The 19751-nt window shown below is 53.0% G+C and overlaps 2 protein-coding genes and 1 pseudogene across 2 annotated transcripts; 1 reads left to right on the forward strand and 2 right to left on the reverse strand.

The window, feature by feature from the left end:
* Positions 1–19751, reverse strand: part of LOC142598829 (scavenger receptor cysteine-rich type 1 protein M130-like) — a 351168-nt pseudogene that overhangs the window by 263604 nt on the left and 67813 nt on the right.
* Positions 643–1245, forward strand: LOC142598813 (olfactory receptor 14C36-like). Its single transcript, XM_075738238.1, has one exon. The coding sequence runs from the start codon at positions 643–645 to the stop codon at positions 1243–1245; it is 603 nt and encodes a 200-aa protein (XP_075594353.1).
* LOC104640404 (olfactory receptor 14A16) lies at positions 3756–15069 on the reverse strand. The gene is made up of 3 exons (XM_075738239.1): positions 14095–15069; positions 4878–4948; positions 3756–3858 (listed from the first exon to the last, which is right to left on the reverse strand). Exons 1-3 carry the CDS (start codon positions 14995–14997, stop codon positions 3756–3758), a joined length of 1077 nt encoding a protein of 358 aa, XP_075594354.1. The 5' UTR covers positions 14998–15069.

Below are 19751 nucleotides of genomic sequence, written 5' to 3' on the forward strand. Positions count from 1 at the left end.
ATCCTGGGAACTTCTGAGTCCTAACAGCAGGGATTGAATTTTTCCATTCGAAGTGGATTACATCTGACATTGATTTTTAACATTTGAGCTGTCACAAACATGTACCCACTACAGCTGAGCACAGCTGACTCCTCAGCTCATCACTACACACTCAACAAAGCACAAACCAGAGAAAGGAAATGGATTTCAGCATGGGGCTTTTACTATGAAAAATGGAGTGGCATTGCTCAGAGAAACCTGTCCTAATTTTCCTTGTCCTTCCTTTTTCCAACCAGCCTCAATGCCAAGAACCAGCAGATGTCCAACGGCAGCTCCATCACTGAGTTCCTCCTCCTGGCATTCACAGACACATGGGAGCTGCAGCTCTTGCACTTCTGGCTCTTCCTGGGCATCTACCTGGCTGCTCTCCTGGGCAATGGCCTCATCATCACTGCCATCGCCTGCGACCACCACCTCCACACCCCCATGTACTTCTTCCTCCTCAACCTCTCCCTCCTCGACCTGGGCTCCATCTCCACCACTGTCCCTAAAGCCATGGCCAACTTATTCTGGGACAAGACGACCATCTCCTATGTGGGTTGTGCTTCTCAGGTCTTTTTCTTTTATTTTCTGATGTCAGCAGAGTTGTCCCTTCTCACAGTCATGTCCTACAATCGCTACGTTGCCATCTGCCAACCCCTGCACTACGGGACCCTGCTGGGCAGCAGAGCTTGTGTCCACATGGCAGCAGCTGCCTGGGGCAGTGGGTTTCTCTATGCTGTGCTGCACACGGCCAATACATTTTTTATACCACTCTGCCACGGCAATAAACTGGACCAATTCTTCTGTGAAATCCCCCAGATCCTCAAGCTCTCCTGCTCAGATGCCTACCTCAGGGAAGTTGGGCTTCTTACATTAAGTGGTTTTTTAGGTTTTGGCTGTTTTGTTTTCATTGTGGTGTCCTACGTGGAGATCTTCAGGGCCGTGCTGAGGATCCCCTCTGAGCAGGGACGGCACAAAGCCTTTTCCACGTGCCTCCCTCACCTGGCCGTGGTCTCCCTGTTTGTCAGCACTGTCATATTTTCTCACCTAAAGCCCCCCTACATCTCTTACCCATCCCTGGACCTGGTGGTGGCAGTTCTGTACTCAGTGGTGCCTCCATCAGCTAACCCCCTCATCTACAGCATGAGGAACCAGGAGCTCAAGGAGGCCATTAGGAAAGTGATTTCATGGATGTTTCTCATGAAAAATTTATCTCAGTTATGATATACTTCCCCTCTCTCTTTCACAAGTGACTGCCAGGGTAAACAATATCAGGCCTTTATTTTGTTTCTTTGTTTATCATTGTGGTGGGTTGACCCTGGCTGAGGGCCAGGTGCCCACCAGAGCCGCTCTATCACTCCCCTCTTTCATTAGACAGGGGAGAAAAGGTACAATTGTGTTGGTTTTGCATGGCAAGGTTTTGGTAGCGGGGGGGCTACAGGGGTGGCTTCTGTGAGAAGCTGCTAGAAGCTTCCCCTGTGTCTGACAGAGCCAATGCCAGCCGGCTCCAAGACGGACCCGCCACTGGCCAAGGCCAAGCCAATCAGCGCCTCTGTGATAACATATTTAAGAAAAAGAAAAAACAGTTAGAGAGAGCTTTTGCAGCCAGAGAGAGGAGGGAGAAGATGTAAGAACATCTGCAGACACCAAGGTCAGTGAAGAAGGAGGGGGAGGAGGTGCTCCAGGCGCCGGAGCAAGATTCCCCTGCAGCCCATGGTGAAGACCATGGTGAAGCAGGCTGTCCCCCTGCAGCCCATGGAGGGAGGATGAGGGGGTGTAGCGATTCCACCTGCAGCCTGTGGAGGACCCCACGCCGGAGCAGGTGGAGGCACCTGAAGGAGGCTGTGGCCCCGTGGGAAGCCCACGCTGGAGCAAGCTCCTGGCAGGACCTGTGGATCCGTGGAGAGAGGAGCCCACGCCAGAGCAGGTTTGCTGACAGGACTTGCGACCCCGTGGGGGACCCACGCTGGAGCAGTCTGCTCCTGAAGGTCTGCACCCCGTGGAGGAGACTCACGTTGGAGAAGGCCGTGAAGGACTGTCTCCCGTGAGAGGGACCCCACGCTGGAGGGGGGGAACGATGAGTCCTCCCCCTGAGGATGAAGAAGCGGCAGAAACACCACGTGATGAACTGACCGTAACCCCCACTCCCCATCCCCCTGTACCGCTGAGGGGGGAGGAGGTTGAAGCCGGGAGTGAAGTTGAGCCGGGGAAGATGGGAGGGGTGGGGGGAGGTGTTTTAAGATTTTGGTTTTATTTCTCATTCCTCTGCTCTGTTTTGCTTAGTAATAAATAAGATGAACTCCCTCTCTAAGTTCAGTCTGTTTTGCTCGTGATGATAATTAGAGAATGATCTCTCCCTGTCCTTATCTCGACCCGTAAGTTTTCTTTCATTGTTGTGGTGGGTTGACCCTGGCTGAGGGCCAGGTGCCCACCAGGGCCACTCTGAGTAGGTGAGTAGGTTGGGGGTGGGCAAGGATTTGGGAGGGGACACAGCTGGGACATCTGACCCCAACTGACCAAAGGGATATTCCAGACCACATGACATCATGCTCAGCACAAAAAGCTGTGGGGTAGAAGGAAGAAAGAGGGGATGTTTGGAATCTGGCTTCTGTCTTCCCAAGAAACTGTTACTCCTGATGAAGCCCTGTTTTCCTGCCCACGGCTAAACCCCTGCCTGCTGCTGGGAAGTGGTGAATGAATTCCTGAGTTGGCTTTGCATGTGTGCGCAGCTTTTGCTTTACCTGTGAGACTGCCTTCATCTCACCCCACGAGTTCACTCACTTTTACCCTTTAGATTCTTCTTCCCCATCCTGCTGGGAGGGAGGGAGGGAGCGAGCAGCTGTGTGGGGCTGAGCTGCCTACCGGGTTACACCACACCACCAGGACATGTTCTTGGGACAACCTCCCCCACCCATCTGCCAGCTCTTCCCCCACAAGTCACTCCCAGCAAAGCTCCTCACCTGGGGCTGAGCTGAACAACTGGGGTCCAGCTGTGACCAGAGAGAGGACAAGGGCTCTCCTGGTTCCTCTGCAGCCTTTGTGATCCCCACAGATCAAGGTAGCACGCAGAGGAGAACCTGGCAACATGTAGACCATGACAATGACCATGAGGGCTCTCCAGAAGAATCCCTCAGTCTAAATATCTCGCCTGCTTTTTTTTGGATTTTGCATTGAGAGGAGAAACTGCCCCAGGAGCCTCCTGCCAGACCCATCTCCTCCTGCCACCTTTCCAGCCCTGGCCATTCACCATGGTCCTTGGGAGGGCTGACCTTTGCCATGTCCTGCTGGGCTCAGTGCCCATATCGCTAGGAGAGGCAGTCCTGCCCAGCCTCTGTGCTGGCCCAGAGCCCTGCAAAGTGCAGAGCAGGGCTGACTGGGAACCAGCACCTGGGACGCAGCTCAGACTGGGCAGGGGCAGGGTGCTGGGGGAGGCTGCCAAAGCAGGAGGGCCGCTGGGGGCTGGGGCACTGAGAGCTGCTGTGGGGGATGATGCCAAGGGAGACTTTTCTCCACCACTGAACACCCCCTGCCCCAGGTGATGTGCACAGCAGGGCCGTGGGGCCATGTGTGGGGCCATGTGTGGGGCTGCATCTGCACAGGGGAGGGAATGCCCACAACAGACACAATGCTCCAGGGAGCTCCCACGCTGCTGGCACCTCAGAATTACCCCCAGCCCCCAGCCAGGCAGGGCTCTCGCCCTTCTTACTGCGATGGTTCCATGGACATGGGCTGGCTCAGGAGAAAGCACTGACCGATATGATTGAACTCTCAAGTTCTCCCTGCTCAGAGCAGACCACGGTGCTAGAGACCTCCATAGGTCCCTTCCCAGCCAAACCCCTGTATGGGGAGGGAATAAGCAGTGGAGGTGAGGGTGGTGTGTTGAGGCATTGCTGGCATTTTTAATCCCCGGCCAAACCTGTCCTCGAGATTAAGCATTCAATGAGTTCATCCTTAAAAGGAGGCTCTGCTCCATGGGCACCAGGAGTCACACCAGCACTGGGATATCACCAAAATGGCTTCACTAAGGGAAAATCATGTCTGACAAATTATGTGGCCTTTAACGATGGTGTAAGAGCATTGGTGGATAAGGGAAGAGTGACAGACATCATCTACTTGGACTTGTGCAAAGCATTTGACACAATCCCGCATGACATCCTTGTCTCTAAATGTGAGAGACATGGATTCAATGGAGGGACCACTCAGTAGATAAGGAAATGGCTGGATGGTCGCACGCAAGGTGTTGTGGTCAATGGGTCCATGTCCAAGTGGAGATCAGTGACAAGTGGTGTTCCTTGGGAGTCAGTATTTGGACTGGAACTGTTTAACATCTTTGTTGGCTACATGGACAGTGGGATCGAGTGCACCCTCAGCAAGTTTGCCGATGACACCAAGCTGTGTGGTGTGGTCAACACACTGGAGGTATGGGATGCCGTCCACAGGGACCATGTCAGGCCCCTGCGAACCTCATGAACTTCAGCAAAGCCAAGAGCAAGGTCCTGCACATGAGTCAGGGCAATCGCAAGTACAACTACAGGCTGGGCAGAGAATGGATTGAGAGCAGCCCTGCGCAGAAGGATGTAGGTGTGTTTGTTGATGAAAATCTCAACATGAGCCAGCAATGCATGCTTGTAGTCCTGAAAACCAACCGTGTTTTCGGCTGCATCAAAAGCAGTGTGACCAGCAGGTCGAGGGAGGGGATTCTCCCATTCTACTCTGGTCTTGTGAGACCCCATCTGCAGTACTGCATCAAGCTCTGCTGGCCCCAGTACAAGAAAGACATGGAGCTGTTGGAGCGAGTACAGAGGAGGCCACAAAGATGATCAGAGGGCTGGAGCATGTCTCCTGTGAAGACATACTGAGAGAGTTGGGCTTGTTCAGCCTGGAGAAGAGAAGGCTCCGGGGAGACCTTATAGCAGCCTTCCAATACCTAAGGGAGGCCCACAGGAAGGATTGAGAAGGACTCCTTTGTCAGGGAGTGTAGTGATAGCACAAGGGGTAATGGCTTTAAACTAAGGGAATGTACATTTAGATTATATATTAGCAAGAAATTCTTCACTATGAGGGTGGTGAGGCCCTGGCACAGATTGCCCAGAGAAGCTGTGAATGCCCCATCCCTGGAAGTGTTCAAGGTCAGGTTGGATGGGGCTTTGGGCAACCTGGTCTAGTGGAGAGTGTCCCTGCCCGCAGCAGGGGGGTTGGAACAAGATAACCTTTAAGGTCCCTTCCAACCCAAGCCATTCTATAATACTATGATTCTATGAAAACACTCTCCTGAACTGTATGCCATGGCCAAGCTGCATCTAGTGATGTCCACCTTCCACAAGGTGTAGTCCTACAGGAAATGCTTTAGACAGAGAATGGAAATTCCCATGCTGGCTTGGTGGGAAAACATTGCCATTTCATTAAAAATACTCAAATGTTTCAGCTGATAAAAATGTGCTGACATCTCTTTGAATGTCTAAAACCATTGTTCACCTTTCCAGGCAGATCTCAGTTGTCTGACCAAAACCACCCACAGCCACTCGTAGGGGCCCCAGAGTAGCTGAGGGGCTTGCCTGGGACTGGCAGCTGTCAGAGAGGAGCTGTGGGAGACCAGAGCCCCTGGGGAGCTGCAGGTGGAGGCTGGGCAAGGGGTCCCAGGGCATCTACACTGGCACCGAGCTTCTGTGTCCCTGAGACTGAAGGCATTTGTGTCCTACAAGTAACCCCATTTCTGGAAAACAAGTTCCTTTTCAAAAAAGGAAAAAGAACACCACATCCCATGAAAGACCAGAATATTAAAAGAAAACAAAACTATGAGGAATTGTAAAAAATGAGAAGTGTACTGACATATTTTTTTTTCTTTAGATTATTTCCTTGTCGTCTTAATTTCTTTTTTATTTCAAAGGGAGTGAATATATTATATAGCATCTGTAAGGCAAGAGCATTAAAAAAATATGAAAAATATGAAAAAATAAAAAAATACGAAAAATTGTGTCATGCCCAATCCCAAAACTTTCCCTGCCCAGGACTGCGTATGTCTTGCAGATCAGTGGAATGCACGTCACTCAAAAGACAGAAGCAGCAATAGGTTGTGTTGAGGTAAAACGATAATTTGACAGAGTTCCATAAGTTGGCTGGAATTTAACAAAGTGCATTCAACTGTGGTTTGACAAGGTTCAGTAGGTTTGGCCCTGTGAGGTGCCCACACCTGAGCTGTCTGTCCTCAGGCACTCCTCATGCCCATGGGGTGTTCAGAGACACGAGTCCTTCCCTTGCAGACACAGAGGCAGTGCATGGCAGCAGTCACAGTGTCTCGCTGGGCTCCTGTTGCCACGTTAGGAGGCTGGGAGGCACCTCAGCCCTGCGCTGTATCACCCTGCTCTGCACTCGTCTGAGGTGCCCCAAGGCATGAGGAATGGACACGGGCACCTGGGTTCAAGGAAGCCTGTCCCAGTGCTGCATGCAGGTGGTTGCCCAGGGGACGTTACTCTCTAAGTCAAGCGACTTGGGGACACTGTGTGTCCCACATACCTTCATGGTGTCCCCAGGAACAGCTGTGGGCATTTGTGCTCGCTCAGGTGCATCCCACCACACGCACACCATGTGCATGCTTACGACTCGTCTGTACGATGCCAACATGGCCTTGTGACCTGGTCACTCGGTGTCCCTCCGTGGAGGCACAAAGAGCCCCTCTGAGCTGGGGTGGGAGGCCAGTGCTGGAGATGGTGGTTGTTCTTGGCTGCTGTGTGACGATGACCCCGGGGCAGCTTTCCCGGGGTGCCCAGCCCACATGGGCACAGAGCAGGTCCTGCTCTGCTGGTGCTTCATGTCTCTGCCAGGAGGCCTGGCTGTGCGAGGACACTGCTGTGTGCCCCCACCCTGCACACTCACGCAGCTGAGGTGTACACTGGTGTTTCCCTCTCGCTGGCACTGCCCAGCCCAGACATCCCAGCCCCTTCCCAGCTCCCACCACTCCCTGCCCTCTCCCCAGAGGAGCAGAGCGTCCCAGTCTGTGCTGGTCCCTCAGCAGGAAATGGAGAAGATGGAGGTGAGTGACAGTGTCTCTCTGGCTGGCAGGCTGAGAAGATCTCCACTCCAGGCAGCCTGCAACCCCCCTGCCAGTCCTGCTCCCCAGGACAGCACAGAGTCCTGGCCCTGGGGCTCCTCTGGCAGCTCCCGCTGCCCCAGTGGCAGGGCAGCCTTCCCCAAGCTGGCACCCGCAGCCAAGGGTTTCTCTTTCCATGCCTGCCCTGCACACCCATGGTGCCCTGCTCTTCTCCCAGGACATCCCATCTCCCCACAGAGCCTTTCCTCAAGGTGGGCACATCTGTGCTGGCCTGGCCAGCCATTCCTACACCCCGTGTCCATGCTCTCCACAGCCCTTGAGCTGGTGGAGCTGCTCTGCAGAGCAAGTGGGCTGTGGGGCCTGGGGTCACAGGGAGACTCTGCCAGGGACATGCTGGTCAGGCTGGGAGGCAGACCCAGCTCAGGGACATCACTGCCACTGACTGCCTCCCACAGAGGCTCTTATGTGGCCATGGAGGCTGCTCAGAGGTGACCTGCCTTATTGCCAATGCCATGAGATGTGTCTGGGTGCTGCACCGGATCCAGTCGATGGAAGTCCACTGATGGTAAAACGAACCACTCTCCAGGCTCCTTTCCCTGTGCCTGCTGTGTCCCCTGGGCTTGCAAAACCCTCCCTTGGTGGTTCACACCCACCTTTAGCCCTTGATCTCTGGGTCACTTCACCTTGCACAGGCTCGTGCTCAGTGGGCTCCATTCCCTGCTGACCTCCTGGCACGTGCTGTCCCTGCAGATCCCCTGTGCTCTCCTGGCAGCTCCTGATTCCTTTCAGAAAAACACTCATCTGCCATCAGCCCTGTCACAGGCTGTTGAGCCCCAGGCAGCTTAGTTGGAGTCCATTCAGCATCTGTGTGGGTGCCTTCAGAGGTTTGAACCTCTGAAGTCATTGTAGTTACTTCTCATTACCGTGCAGAGAATTAAAAAGTTAACCTCACCCTCACCCCCTGAGTGGGATAGGACAAGATGAAACCAATGTCAAGGATGGAGAGGTTGAGGAGGAAGAAGTACATGGGGGTGTGGAGGTGGTGGTGGCAGGCTATGGCACTGATGATGAGGCCACTGCCCAGGAGAGCAGCCAGGTAGATGCCCAGGAAGTGCCAGAAGTGCAAGAGCTGCAGCTCCTGTGTGTCTGCAAATGCCAGGAGGAGGAACTCAGTGATGGAGCTGCTGTTGTTGGTCATTTGCTGGTTCTGACACGGGGGCATTGTCCTAAGGAGGAACAGACAGGGGAAAATTGTGACAGACTTCTCTGAGCAAAGCCACTCCAGTTTCCACAGACATTGCACCCCGTCCCCCAATTCCAAGGGATTTCTTTGCTTTGTGCTGGCTGAATGTGCTTTGAGGAGCAGGACCTCTGCCCCTGTGCTGCCAAGGACTCAGCTCTGCCCTGCTGCAGTGAGTACGTGGGAGCTGGTTCTTGACACCCCCGATGGTCACAAGGGATGTCAGATGCAATTCACCCTTCATGGAAATGTTGAGTGTCTGCACTCACCACTCCAATGTGTGTGGGCTGCAGAAGAGAGGCTGAGCATGTCTTTACCATGATTTTTCTCTGTATTTTTTCTTTCCACCATCACATCTGGTGAGTACTAGGTTAAGGGTAGAAATGCTCTTTTTATGACTGAAAGTGTAGAGTCTTAGGACAAGACATGCCAAAGGTCTCAGCTCTTTGTGGCTCATGTCAGAGTCAGGAGAGGTGCAGTGTCCAACAGTCTTGTTCCCAGCTGCCCTTTGCTTTCACTTCTGCTATCTGTACACACAAATTACTCTTTTAAAAAAAAAAAAAAAAAAGGCAACAGGACTCTGAAATCAGGAGGGTGCTGTTTCAAAGGGCAGATCTGCAAACTCTTCTCTTTCCAGCATCAAGGTGGAGTTGTGATGGAGAGGGCAAGACACGATCCCCTTTTAGAAGCAAAGGAATCTGAAAGGAGATGGGCAACCCACGAGGGATGGCTCAGCACTCCCTGGGATCCTACAGGAGAGCTGTGCCTTTCTGAGGGGCAGCACACAAGCCCAGTGGGACAGACAAAACAGAGTCAGGTCTCCTGAAGATGGGATGTCTTAAACGGAGAGTCAGCTCATTGCTCAGCAGACAACACCCAGCAGATTTATACAGTGAGGGACCAAAACAGAGCTGCCTGAATGCAGTCTCTCCCAGTCCTTGTCTGCAGTTTCCTCCCACTCCCTGCCCATGTCTCTGCTGCCTGGAGCTGTCCCTGCCAGGAGCTGTTGCTCTGTCCACACCTCTCCTCCCTGTTCCTGCTCACAGAGCCCATCCCACCCTCTGTGTGCATCTGTGTTACACCTCCTGGCAGCAAGAAACTTCCATGGGGGATCTCCATGCTGGCAAGTCTTAGGAGTCTCTGTCTCTTGTGCAAATCTGACAGCTCTGTTACCATTTCCATCTACCATCATAACTGTAAAGTGAAAGCACCGACCTGGAAAGAACATTTACTTGCAGGTAGCCCCTGCCTTGATCACCTTCTTTAAAAGTGCCCTGTGCCCTTCATATCACACCAGGGGTGATATGAAGTTCTAAGCAGCCCTGACCCACACAGCACCCTCTCAAGAGCAGAAGGACCCTGCCCTGCCCTACCAGGGTTTGCTCCTTCCACCCACAGCTTCTCCCTGCAGTGCCTTGGGGAGCTCCCCGGGCAGGCTGAGTGCTGACCCTGGCAGGCAGCAGAGTCTCTGCCTCACAGCCCTGGGAAACTCCAGCTGCACACCATGGCTTCACAGCTATTCAGAATTACGTAAAAAGACCCCTCTCCTTACAGATCCCATGAGCTGTGGGCTGTGCCAGCTTGAGGAGATACCTCCAGGAACTACAGCTGCATTGCCCTGCACCCAGAGACTTACCGTGTCAAGGGCTGCAAAGCTTTCTCTTCAGCTCCCAGTCAGCCTCCCAGTCCTGACCACCTTTAAGCTCTTCATCTGCCTTGCTCATCTCCCTGAGATACCCTGGCAGTGCCCTTCAGCCTGCTGCGCTTTGCAGAGGAGCTGCTCCTGGGCAGAGATGTCTCTCTGCAGCACAGCCCACTTGCCATGAGCTCCCTCCATCCCAGGAGCCTGGAGCAGCTCAGCAGCAGAGGACCAGCCCAAGGCGGCATGTTAATGACCCCTCTGGTGGGTTTGGGGATGAGTCCCTGAAGCTCAGACCCTGAGAGGAGGCTGATGAAAACTCTCCAGAAGTCACAGTCCAATGCACACTCCACAGTTTCTTGGAGCATTACTGGGTCCCCCTGAGGGCCATGACTGACAAAGCAACTCTGGGGCTGGTTAGAGCAGGAAAGTGGAGGCAGTGAGGACAGGGAGGCAAAGGCAATGGCAAGGTGGCTCTGATGATGAGGAAACCTGGATGTCCTGTCCCACACACACAGGGCTCAGGGCTCTTCCTTGGGCAGGGTGTTGTGGGGACGTGCAATGCCAAGTGCAGGACGATGGTACGACACCTCCCAGGCTCTTGGGTGGAGACAAGGAGGCCATGAGGCCCTCGTGCTGTAAGGATTAGGTGTCTCCTGGTAGGCCTTGGTGACCCAGACAACAGCCACAGCCAACGGGAGAAAGACCTCAGCTCTGTTGGGGGCTTCCCACTTTGTCATCTCCCATGACCATCTGTACCACAGGTTGTCCTATGGTGTCCTATGCCTGCACCTGTTTGCCTGAAGGCTCTGGACCTCCACTGTGCTAACCAACCTTGCTCTCACTTGAGCATCTTCCTACCCTTACTGATATCTCTCCATCCTCATGGGCTGTGTGTTGAAACACAAAGCTTTGGCTAATCCAGACTCTTTCTGGGTGGCCTGTTGTACCACAGCACTGCACTTGGAGTTATTTTTTTGTGTAAGTCAACATGAAATCCTCCTGCCCAGTGTCAACTTCCAAAGCTTCACTTTGTGCCATTATTTCTTTCTCTTCTTGTTTCCCAGTCTTGAGAAAAAGTCCACCATCTGTGAAATCACACTTCAACCAGTCTCAAGATAGTCTGGGTGGCCATGGTCATCCTAATGCAGACCTGTATGCAGGTGGCCTTGTTCATGGTGAGCATGAGGAGTTGCAGGGCTCTACAGACACAGGCAGGAATTGCCATGAACACAGTCTCCAAAACACCAAATGTGATTTCCAAACCAGTCAGACCAGGATCAGCGGATGTATTGAGTTTTCATGGCAAGGTTTTTATAGCAGGGGGAGCTTCAGGGGTAGCTTCTGTGAGAAGATGCCAGAAGGTTCCCCTATATCCAATAGATCCAATGCCAGCCATCTCAAAGATCGACGCGCCACTGGCTAAGGCCAAGACAATCAGCCACAGTGGTAGCACCTCTGTGATAACTTATTTAAGAAAGGAGGGAAAAGAAGCAAACCACCAGGAGCGAGTGCAGTCAGAGAGAGGGGAGTGAGAAGATGTGAGAGGAACAACTCTGCAGACACCAAGGTTAGTGAAGAATGATGGGAAAGAGGTGCTCCAGATGCTTGAGCAGAGATTCCCCTGAAGCCTGTGGAGATGACCATGGTGAGGCAGGCTGTCCCCCAGCAGCCCATGGAAGTTAACAGTGGAGCAGCTACCCACCTCCAGCCCATGGAGGACTCCATTCTGGAGCAAGTGGATGCACCTAAAGGAGGCTGTGACACTGTGGGAAGCTTATGCTCCTAGCAGGACCTGTGACCCTGTGGAGAGAAGAATCCATGCTGGAGCAGGTTTAATGGCAGGACTAGTGACCCCATAGGGGACTCACGCTGGAGCAGTCTGTTCCTGAAGACTGCACCCCATGGAAGTGACCCACACTGGAGCATTCCATGAAGAACTGCAGCCCGTGGGAAGGACTCATGTTGGAGAAGTTCGTGGAGGACTGTCTCCCATGAGAGGGACCCCATGCTCAGCAGGGGAAGAGTGTGAGGAGTCCTCCCTCTGAAGAGCAAGGAGCAGCAGAGACAATGTATAATTAACTGTTTGGGAAGGGAAGGAGGTCAAGAATATTGGGAGTGAAGTTAAGCCTAAGAAGAAGGGAGAGGCTGGGGAAAGGTGTTTGAAGATTTCTTCTTATTTCACATCACACTACCCTGATTTGATTCATAATAAATTGAAGGAATTTCATAGAAACATAGAATCATAGAATATTTTTTGTTGGAAGGGATCTCAAAGATCATCTAGTTCCAACAGCCCTGCCATGGGCAGGAACACCCTCCACTAGCCCAGGCTGCCCAAAGCCCCATCCAACCTGGCCTTGTCCAACTGTGCTCATTGTGATTCTATGACTCTATGACTCTGTGACTCTGTGACTCTATGACTCTATGATTCTATGATACTATGATTCTATGTTTCTGTGTCCTGTGCAAGTTGGTGTGCCCTATAACTGAGCAGTGCGTATGACCCTCCTGTGAGCAGGAGGTTGGACTAGAGCCCTCCTGAGGTCCCTTCCAGCCCAAAGGATTTTGTGTTTCCCGCCACTACAGGGCTCTTCCCTTGGCAGTGGGAGGGAAAGCACTCAGGTTCCCTGTCACCAGGGAAAAAAGTCAGACCTAAGTATAGTTGGATCAAGTGCAGCTTTCTTGTCCCACTCCGGTCAGTCTCTCTCAAGGTGAAGGCCATTTGGCAAGTACCTCCAAACAGCCCTGATCATATCCTTGCCTTCATCTTGCATTTTCTTTTTTGCCTCTTTTGCCCTTCCCAGGTTCCTCCCTTTGATCACCCTCTTGCCCTTGCATACAAACAGCCCACCTCTGGTTGCCATTTCCTCATCGGCCCTGGTTTTGCTTGCTTTGTGCTCTCACTTGGTGTTTCTGGGATGGTTACCATGTTAACGCTGACCTTGGCTCGCTTTTTCATTTAAGCGAAGGCTCAGGGAAGGACAGCAGTAGCTGGAGAAATCTGGAAAGTTGCTCTCAGAGATGAGACACAAACGCCAAGGCATTCAGGCCAGAAGGGACCTTGGGAGTACTCCAGACCAACCTCCCGCTCACTTCAGGATGAACAGTAAATTCCCACCATGTTCCTCAGGGCTTTCTTCAACAGTGTCCTGAAAATGTTTCCTGGAAATTTTGTCTAAGATCACTGGGGGACTCCTGGGAACTCTCTGAGGAAGCTGTGGGTGCCTTTTGCTGCCAGGTCAGGAGAGTCACAGGATTCCTTCACTCCCAGCAAGCTGCTAGTAATGTCCAGAAGCTAACAAACTCTGTCCACCGTCCTTGATCAACAGGTTGTGAGGCTCTGATAACAAATGAATGTCGCAAACACCCGTCTTGGCATGGACAGGGATGGGCTGATGGTGACCAGGGAGCGTTGAACAAGGATGGAGCCTGTGGAGGCAGGATAACGTCTTGTGAGACCACTCCTCTATTCCTGAAACACGTAAACAATGACCATCTGTGCTCTGTGCACCATGTGCCTGTGACAGATCACCACTCGCTTGGTCAGCCCTGAAGGGGGGGGGGGGGGCAGTGAGTCCCCCGGACCCCCACAACCCACCAACTCATTTCTAGAACATTTCTGAACATTCCTGAGCACATACTGCGCCTGCTCAGTGATGACAGACCCCCGCCTATGGGGCAGGCACATCAGGTTATAAAAAGTGGAAACATAAGTTTTCGGCGCGCGCCCACCACCTGAAGACTACAACTACGAGCAGAGAACGTCGCTGGATCCAAGGGTGGTGATATCTTTTCTTTCTCTCTCTCTCTCTCTTTTCTTTCTCTCTTTCTTTTCCTCTCTATCACTCTCTTTGTAACATAATTTTTGGCACATTAGGGTAATATTGTCACATGTTTTGCTAAATGCTTACCTTTCATAGTTCTGCTAAATTTTGAGCATTGTTATGACCTTTGCCAAGCCTCTATCTTTTGTAGTTCCACTGAATTTTAAGTAAATTTATAGTTGGTTTGAACCTCTGAAGTCATTGTCGTTACTTCTCATTACCGTGCAGAGAATTAAAAAGTTAACCTCACCCTCACCCCCTGAGTGGGACGGGACAAGATGGGAGGTTTATCACGACTGAAAAACTTCCATGAAATCACTTTCCTAACGGCCTCCTTGAGCTCCTGGTTCCTCATGCTGTAGATGAGGGGGTTCACTGCTGGAGGCACCACCGAATACAGAACTGCCACCACCAGGTCCAGGGATGGGGAGGAGATGGAGGGGGGCTTCAGGTGAGCAAATGTGACAGTGCAAACAAACAGAGAGACAACAGCCAGGTGAGGGAGGCACGTGGAAAAGGCTTTGTGCCGTCCCTGCTCAGAGGGGATCCTCAGCACGGCCCTGAAGATCTGCATGTAGGACAGCACAATGGAAATAAAACAACCAAGTGCTAAGCAGACAGCAACTACAAGAAGCCCAGCTTCCCTGAGGTCGGCATCTGAGCAGGAGAGCTTGAGGATCTGGGGGATTTCACAGAAGAATTGGTCCAGTTTATTGCCGTGGCAGAGTGGTATAGAAAATGTATTGGCCGTGTGCAGCACAGCATTGAGAAACCCACTGCCCCAGGCAGCTGCTGCCATGTGGACACAAGCTCTGGTGCCCAGCAGGGTCCCGTAGTGCAGGGGTTTGCAGATGGCAACGTAGCGGTCATAGGACATGACAGTGAGGAGAGAATACTCTGCTACTATCAAAAAGGTAAGAGAAAAGACCTGTGCAGCACATCCTGTGTAGGAGATGGCCCTGGTGTCCCAGAGCGAGTTGGCCATGGCTTTGGGCACAGTGGTGGAGATGGAGCCCAGGTCGAGGAGGGAGAGGTTGAGGAGGAAGAAGTACATGGGGGTGTGAAGGTGGTGGTCGCAGGCGATGGCAGTGATGATGAGGCCATTGCCCAGGAGAGCAGCCAGGTAGATGCCCAGGAAGAGCCAGAAGTGCAAGAGCTGCAGTTCCCGTGTGGTTGTGAATACCAGGAGGAGGAACTCAGTGATGGAGCTGCTGTTGGACATCTTTCTCTTCTAGGCACAGGGACCTGTCCAAGGGGAAAAAGTCAGTGAAGAGTTAGGGTACACTTCTGTTAGGAAAAGCCCATGTCATTTCCCACAGAATTCTCCCTACCTGAGCTGAAAGAGGAACGAGTCTGCTCATTCCCCAACTCTATAGACCTTCTCCATATTTCATAGAACCCCCTCCAATTTCCTCTCCCCTTTCAGGAATACCTTTCACAGGTCCCATTGGTGATCTCTGGTTGGTGCTGGCTGAGGCTGCCCCAGGGAGCAGAGGGCTCTGCTGGGGGCTCTGCAGGAGCCAGCCCTGCCCTACAGCCATAGGTCCATAGGAACACAGGCTGGTCTGGGATTAAATTCACTTGGGATATCAAAGAGGTTTTCAGCATTGTTGTTCGAATTTCACCTAACTGCAGAGCAGATTTGAGAGAATTTTGTTTTTTCTGTTGGAGTTGTCCCACTACAGCTGAGGAGTGTTTTTCAGGCAGAAATCCCTGGCATTTCTGCTGCACTCCAAGTGAAACCTTGTGCGTCCCAAGAGACAAAGGGACTGTCCCCTAGTGATGAGTGAGGAGAGCCGGTCGGTCCATCAGCCCTGGTCTCAGCTGCCCTGTGCTGGCACCTCTTTGAGCTGCAGGATGATCGCACCCGGACGTTTCCCCCAAAAGGAACTGCGCACTGCTGAGAGCAGAGGACTCCATTTCCCAAGTGCAGATCTCCAACCCCCTCAGCCTGTCTCACTCTACCTGAGCAGGATCTCTGCCCTTTCATTCCCAGCCAGGAAGACTGGATAACAGTGGTATGTGATGACAGAGCTGGGGGAGGGCAGCCTGCAGCCCAGCAAGACTCCTCAGGGAAAGAAGCAAATGTCCTAAAGACGGGGTGTCCTGAAGGGACAATGGGGTCATTTGTATCCCCTGCAGCCCGGGTGTTAGGCAGGAACTTGGACACTTCATTCCCATGGACACATCTGCATGACAAGACCCACAGGGCTGGTCTCTGAGCTGCGTCTGAACCCAACCCCCCCATCCCAGCAAACCTGGTGATACGATCAAGGGGAGCAGAGAGAGGAGGGGAAACCCAGAGAAATGCCACAGTGCTGCTGCTGATGGAGGCACTCGGGTATTTGGTAATATCCGCTCCTCAGGGGTCAGGCTGCTGAGAAGGTGACCTTCAGGGCAGAGGCTCTGCTGGGTGGGAGAGCACAGCAGGGGGTTTCTCCAGGGAAGGTGTCTGCACTGCAGGGGATGGCAGGGAGGTGCCCCAAGCTCCCTTCCACAGCATTTCTGGGAACACCTGGGTCTCACTCCCTGCTCATGTCTCTGCTGCCTGGAGCTGTCCCTGCCAGGAGCTGTTGCTCTGTCCACACCTCTCCTCCCTGTCCCTGCTCACAGAGCCCATCCCACCCTCTGTGTGCTCAGCTCTGCCCTGCAGACCCCTCCTGGCAGCAGGGCACTGCCCAGGGCCACCTCTGTGTGCAGGGGCTAAGGAGCAGCTCAGACAAGCCCTAATGGGAACTGGGCTCTCAGAGCCTTCTCCAGAGCAGAAAAATAAAGTCCCATCTCCCCCTCCCAACCCGTTGACTAAGATGAGACGTCTCAAAGCACAGACTCCTTCCTTTCAAGTAAATTCTGCCATTTTCTTTCTACACCCAAAAATCCTCCCAGGAGTTCCCACAAGCTGTGGGATGTACCAGCTTGAAGAGATCCCTCCAGCAACCACAGCTGCTTTCCCTGCAGACAGAGACTTACCATCTAGGGGGCTGTGAAGAGTCCTCTTTGAATCAGCTCTCAGCAGCCTCTCACCCCACGCTGCCTTTAACCTCTCTTCTCCTCCCTCCTCTCCCCTCGGTGCCTGCAGGCAGTGCCCTCAGCCCTGCTGCGCTTTGCAGAGGAGCTGCTCCTGGGCAGAACTGTCTCTCTGCAGCACAGCCCACTTGCCGTGAGCTCCCTCCATCCCAGGAGCCCGGCCCAGCTCAGCAGCAGAGGACCAGCCCAGGGCGGCACTTTCTCTGCCCTCCCACACTCCCTGCAGATGTCCCTGGGGCTCCAGGGCTGAAGCTTCTCAGAGGCATCAGGGTCTCTCCTGGGGAGTGCAGGCTGACGCAGACTGAAGTCATCACTGACTGTCCCTCTCTGAGCACTGGAGAGACGGATTTTAGAAGTGGGATTTTTCCTCCTGTGGCATGGTGGTCTATGAGAGGTTGAAATGTTCCCCTCCCTTAACCCCTCTCCCTGTCCCATGGCCAGGCAGGACACCGCAGCAGTGACAAGCAGGGATCATTTTCTCCCACGTAGGTCAGGGATTCAGCTGTGTCCATCAGGTCTCTCCTCTCTGGTGAGTAGTCTGGAGACTGGAGTGGTCTTCAGCTCTCCCCCAAGCACCCCACAGACCCACAGCAGATGGGATTCTTCTTGCCTCAGATCATTGAGCAGGAAATTGGTCTCTGCAGCCCAGCCCCTTCCACTGTGATGGAGGGTGGCAGTCACACGTTCACACGTTCATTGGCATTTCAGGTGCCAGGGGTAGTCCAAGGTTATGGTATCTGTAGTTTCTTGATGGTCCATCAATTTGTGTGACTGGTAAAGTTCCTGTCATTGACTGTGCTTATTTTGTCAAGTCTGTGTCTCAGCAGATGTTGCTCCTGCTTTCCCCTTTTTCTCTTGGTTTCCCAAATGAGAAGGTCCCCAATCAGACAACCTTGCTGGAATAAACCCTCTCACCCTCTCACATGCCTTCATCCCTTAGCGTGACTGACCAGCTTTGGTTCCCATCACTGCCTCCCTTCTCATTTGCCGCTCAGGGTTGGGTCCCTGTAGGGTCCTGTCTATGGCTTCCTCCTTTGCTCACTGTTTTAGGATCCCATGTTGCACTGAAACAGGTCCTTGACCAGATACTCCAAAGGGATCAGACATGCTCCTGCCACACCCCCACAGACAGATGAGAGGAAGAGAGGCTTTGGCTGGATGCCGTGAGCGACAGTAAACTATGGATGCTGCTGGTGCAGGTGCCGGCAGTCCCACACCCCCAGAGCGAGGGGTCCTTTTGTGACGGTGTCAGACGGTGACTCCAGGTGGTGCTGGGGCAGCTGCAGGTTCCCCAGGAGGAGAAGCTCAGACAAGCTGCCCCCAGAGCTCCCCCAGGGCCAGTGTTTCCTGTCAGCTGAAGGACCCGTCTGTTCTGTGAGACAGTCCCGCACGGGCTCTGGAGATGGGAGGGAACTGGAGGCTCTCCCAGCTCTGGCGGCCCAGCTCTGGCTGGGCTGTTTGTCCCTCCCCGGGTGCCTTCCTGGTGCGCCGGGGGATCCCTGCCCCGGAACACGCCAGGAGCACAGGCACCACTACTATGGGAGACACGCCGCCACAGCTGCCCCGCCCACCAGCTGCCGGGGGAAGTCCTGCCCCCTCCCAGCAGCCACAGGGGCCACTTGCCCCGCAAGTCCCTCTCCTCTGCTGGGCATGTGCTCTGCTGGGATTGGCTGGCAGCACCGGCCACCCCTGCCGGGTTACATCAGACCAGGAAGGCCCTTCCCCTACACACACCGCGGCCGCCATTTTGCTCTGGCCACCCTTCCAGGACTGTGGGTACTGCCATTCCGTGGCCGTGAGCAGCGTCTTGGTGAACGGCCTACTGCTCTGTGATTGGCTAATGGCCATTTCTTGACACCGTCACCCCCATGTGTTCTCAAGCAGCCCCTGTGATTGGCTGGCAGGACCGGCCGCCCTGTCCTGCTGTCCTCAGGGGCACGTCACAAAGGAAGCGCCCTGTCATTACATCCAGGGAGGAGGCCGCTTCTGCCTGCCTCCTTTCATCCTGCCTGGTGATTGGCTGGCAGCCCTTTGTTGACAGCATCATAGCCAGGTGTTCTCAGGCAGTCTTGCAATTGGCTGCCTGTGTCCTTTGGACCAGGAAGTGCTCAAATAGGAAAAGAGATACCATATATATGATATATAGAAATATATTTATAACAGGGGGTCTATAATTATATAAGGAAATTTATTTATTTATTTATAAATAGATACAGTAATTTAATATGTCATTAATTATGATAATAAAATAATTAGAATTTATTTTACATATTAATTATATTAATTATTATATAATGATAAATGTGTTTTTTCCATAAACATATCTAAAGCTAAAGAAGGTAGATTGTTAAGTCACAGCTGCTGGAGTAGTTGATAGGTCAAGAGTAGCCTCATGCCTTGTGTAGGTGCTTGTTGGGTCACTGGAGACTGAATACCTCAACAACGAGTACATGGCCTATAGGAGGATATATGCTTGTGAGGTCACTCTCAGCTGAGGAGCTGATAGGCCCAGAGCAGGCCCATGGACTGTGTAGGTTGTTGTGAGGTCACTGCTTCCTGAGTAGCTGATAGGCCAGGCGAAGGCCAAAAGCTTGTGTAGGGGTTGGTGAGATCATTAGTGCCTGAGTACTTGATAGGCCAGGAGAAGGCCCATGGGCTGTGCAGGTTCCCATCAGGTCTCTCTTGCCTGAGGAGCTGATAGGCCAGGAGCTGGCGGATGTCTGGTGAATGTCCTTGTGATGTCAGTGGTGCCTGAGTACCTGATAACCCAGGAACAAGCATGTGGCAGTGGTAGATGCTATGACATCACCTGTGGCTGAGTAGTGGATAGGCCAGGAGTATGCCCATGGCTTGTGCATGAGGTCATCATTTCCCTGGTGCTGGAGTAGCTTTTAGTCCAAGAGCAGGGATATGGCTTGTGTGGGTGCTTCTGATGTCATCACAATAATA

The sequence above is a fragment of the Balearica regulorum genome, chromosome 31 (assembly GCF_011004875.1).
Source record: "Balearica regulorum gibbericeps isolate bBalReg1 chromosome 31, bBalReg1.pri, whole genome shotgun sequence".
In the NCBI taxonomy this organism is placed as follows: Eukaryota; Metazoa; Chordata; class Aves; order Gruiformes; family Gruidae; genus Balearica; species Balearica regulorum.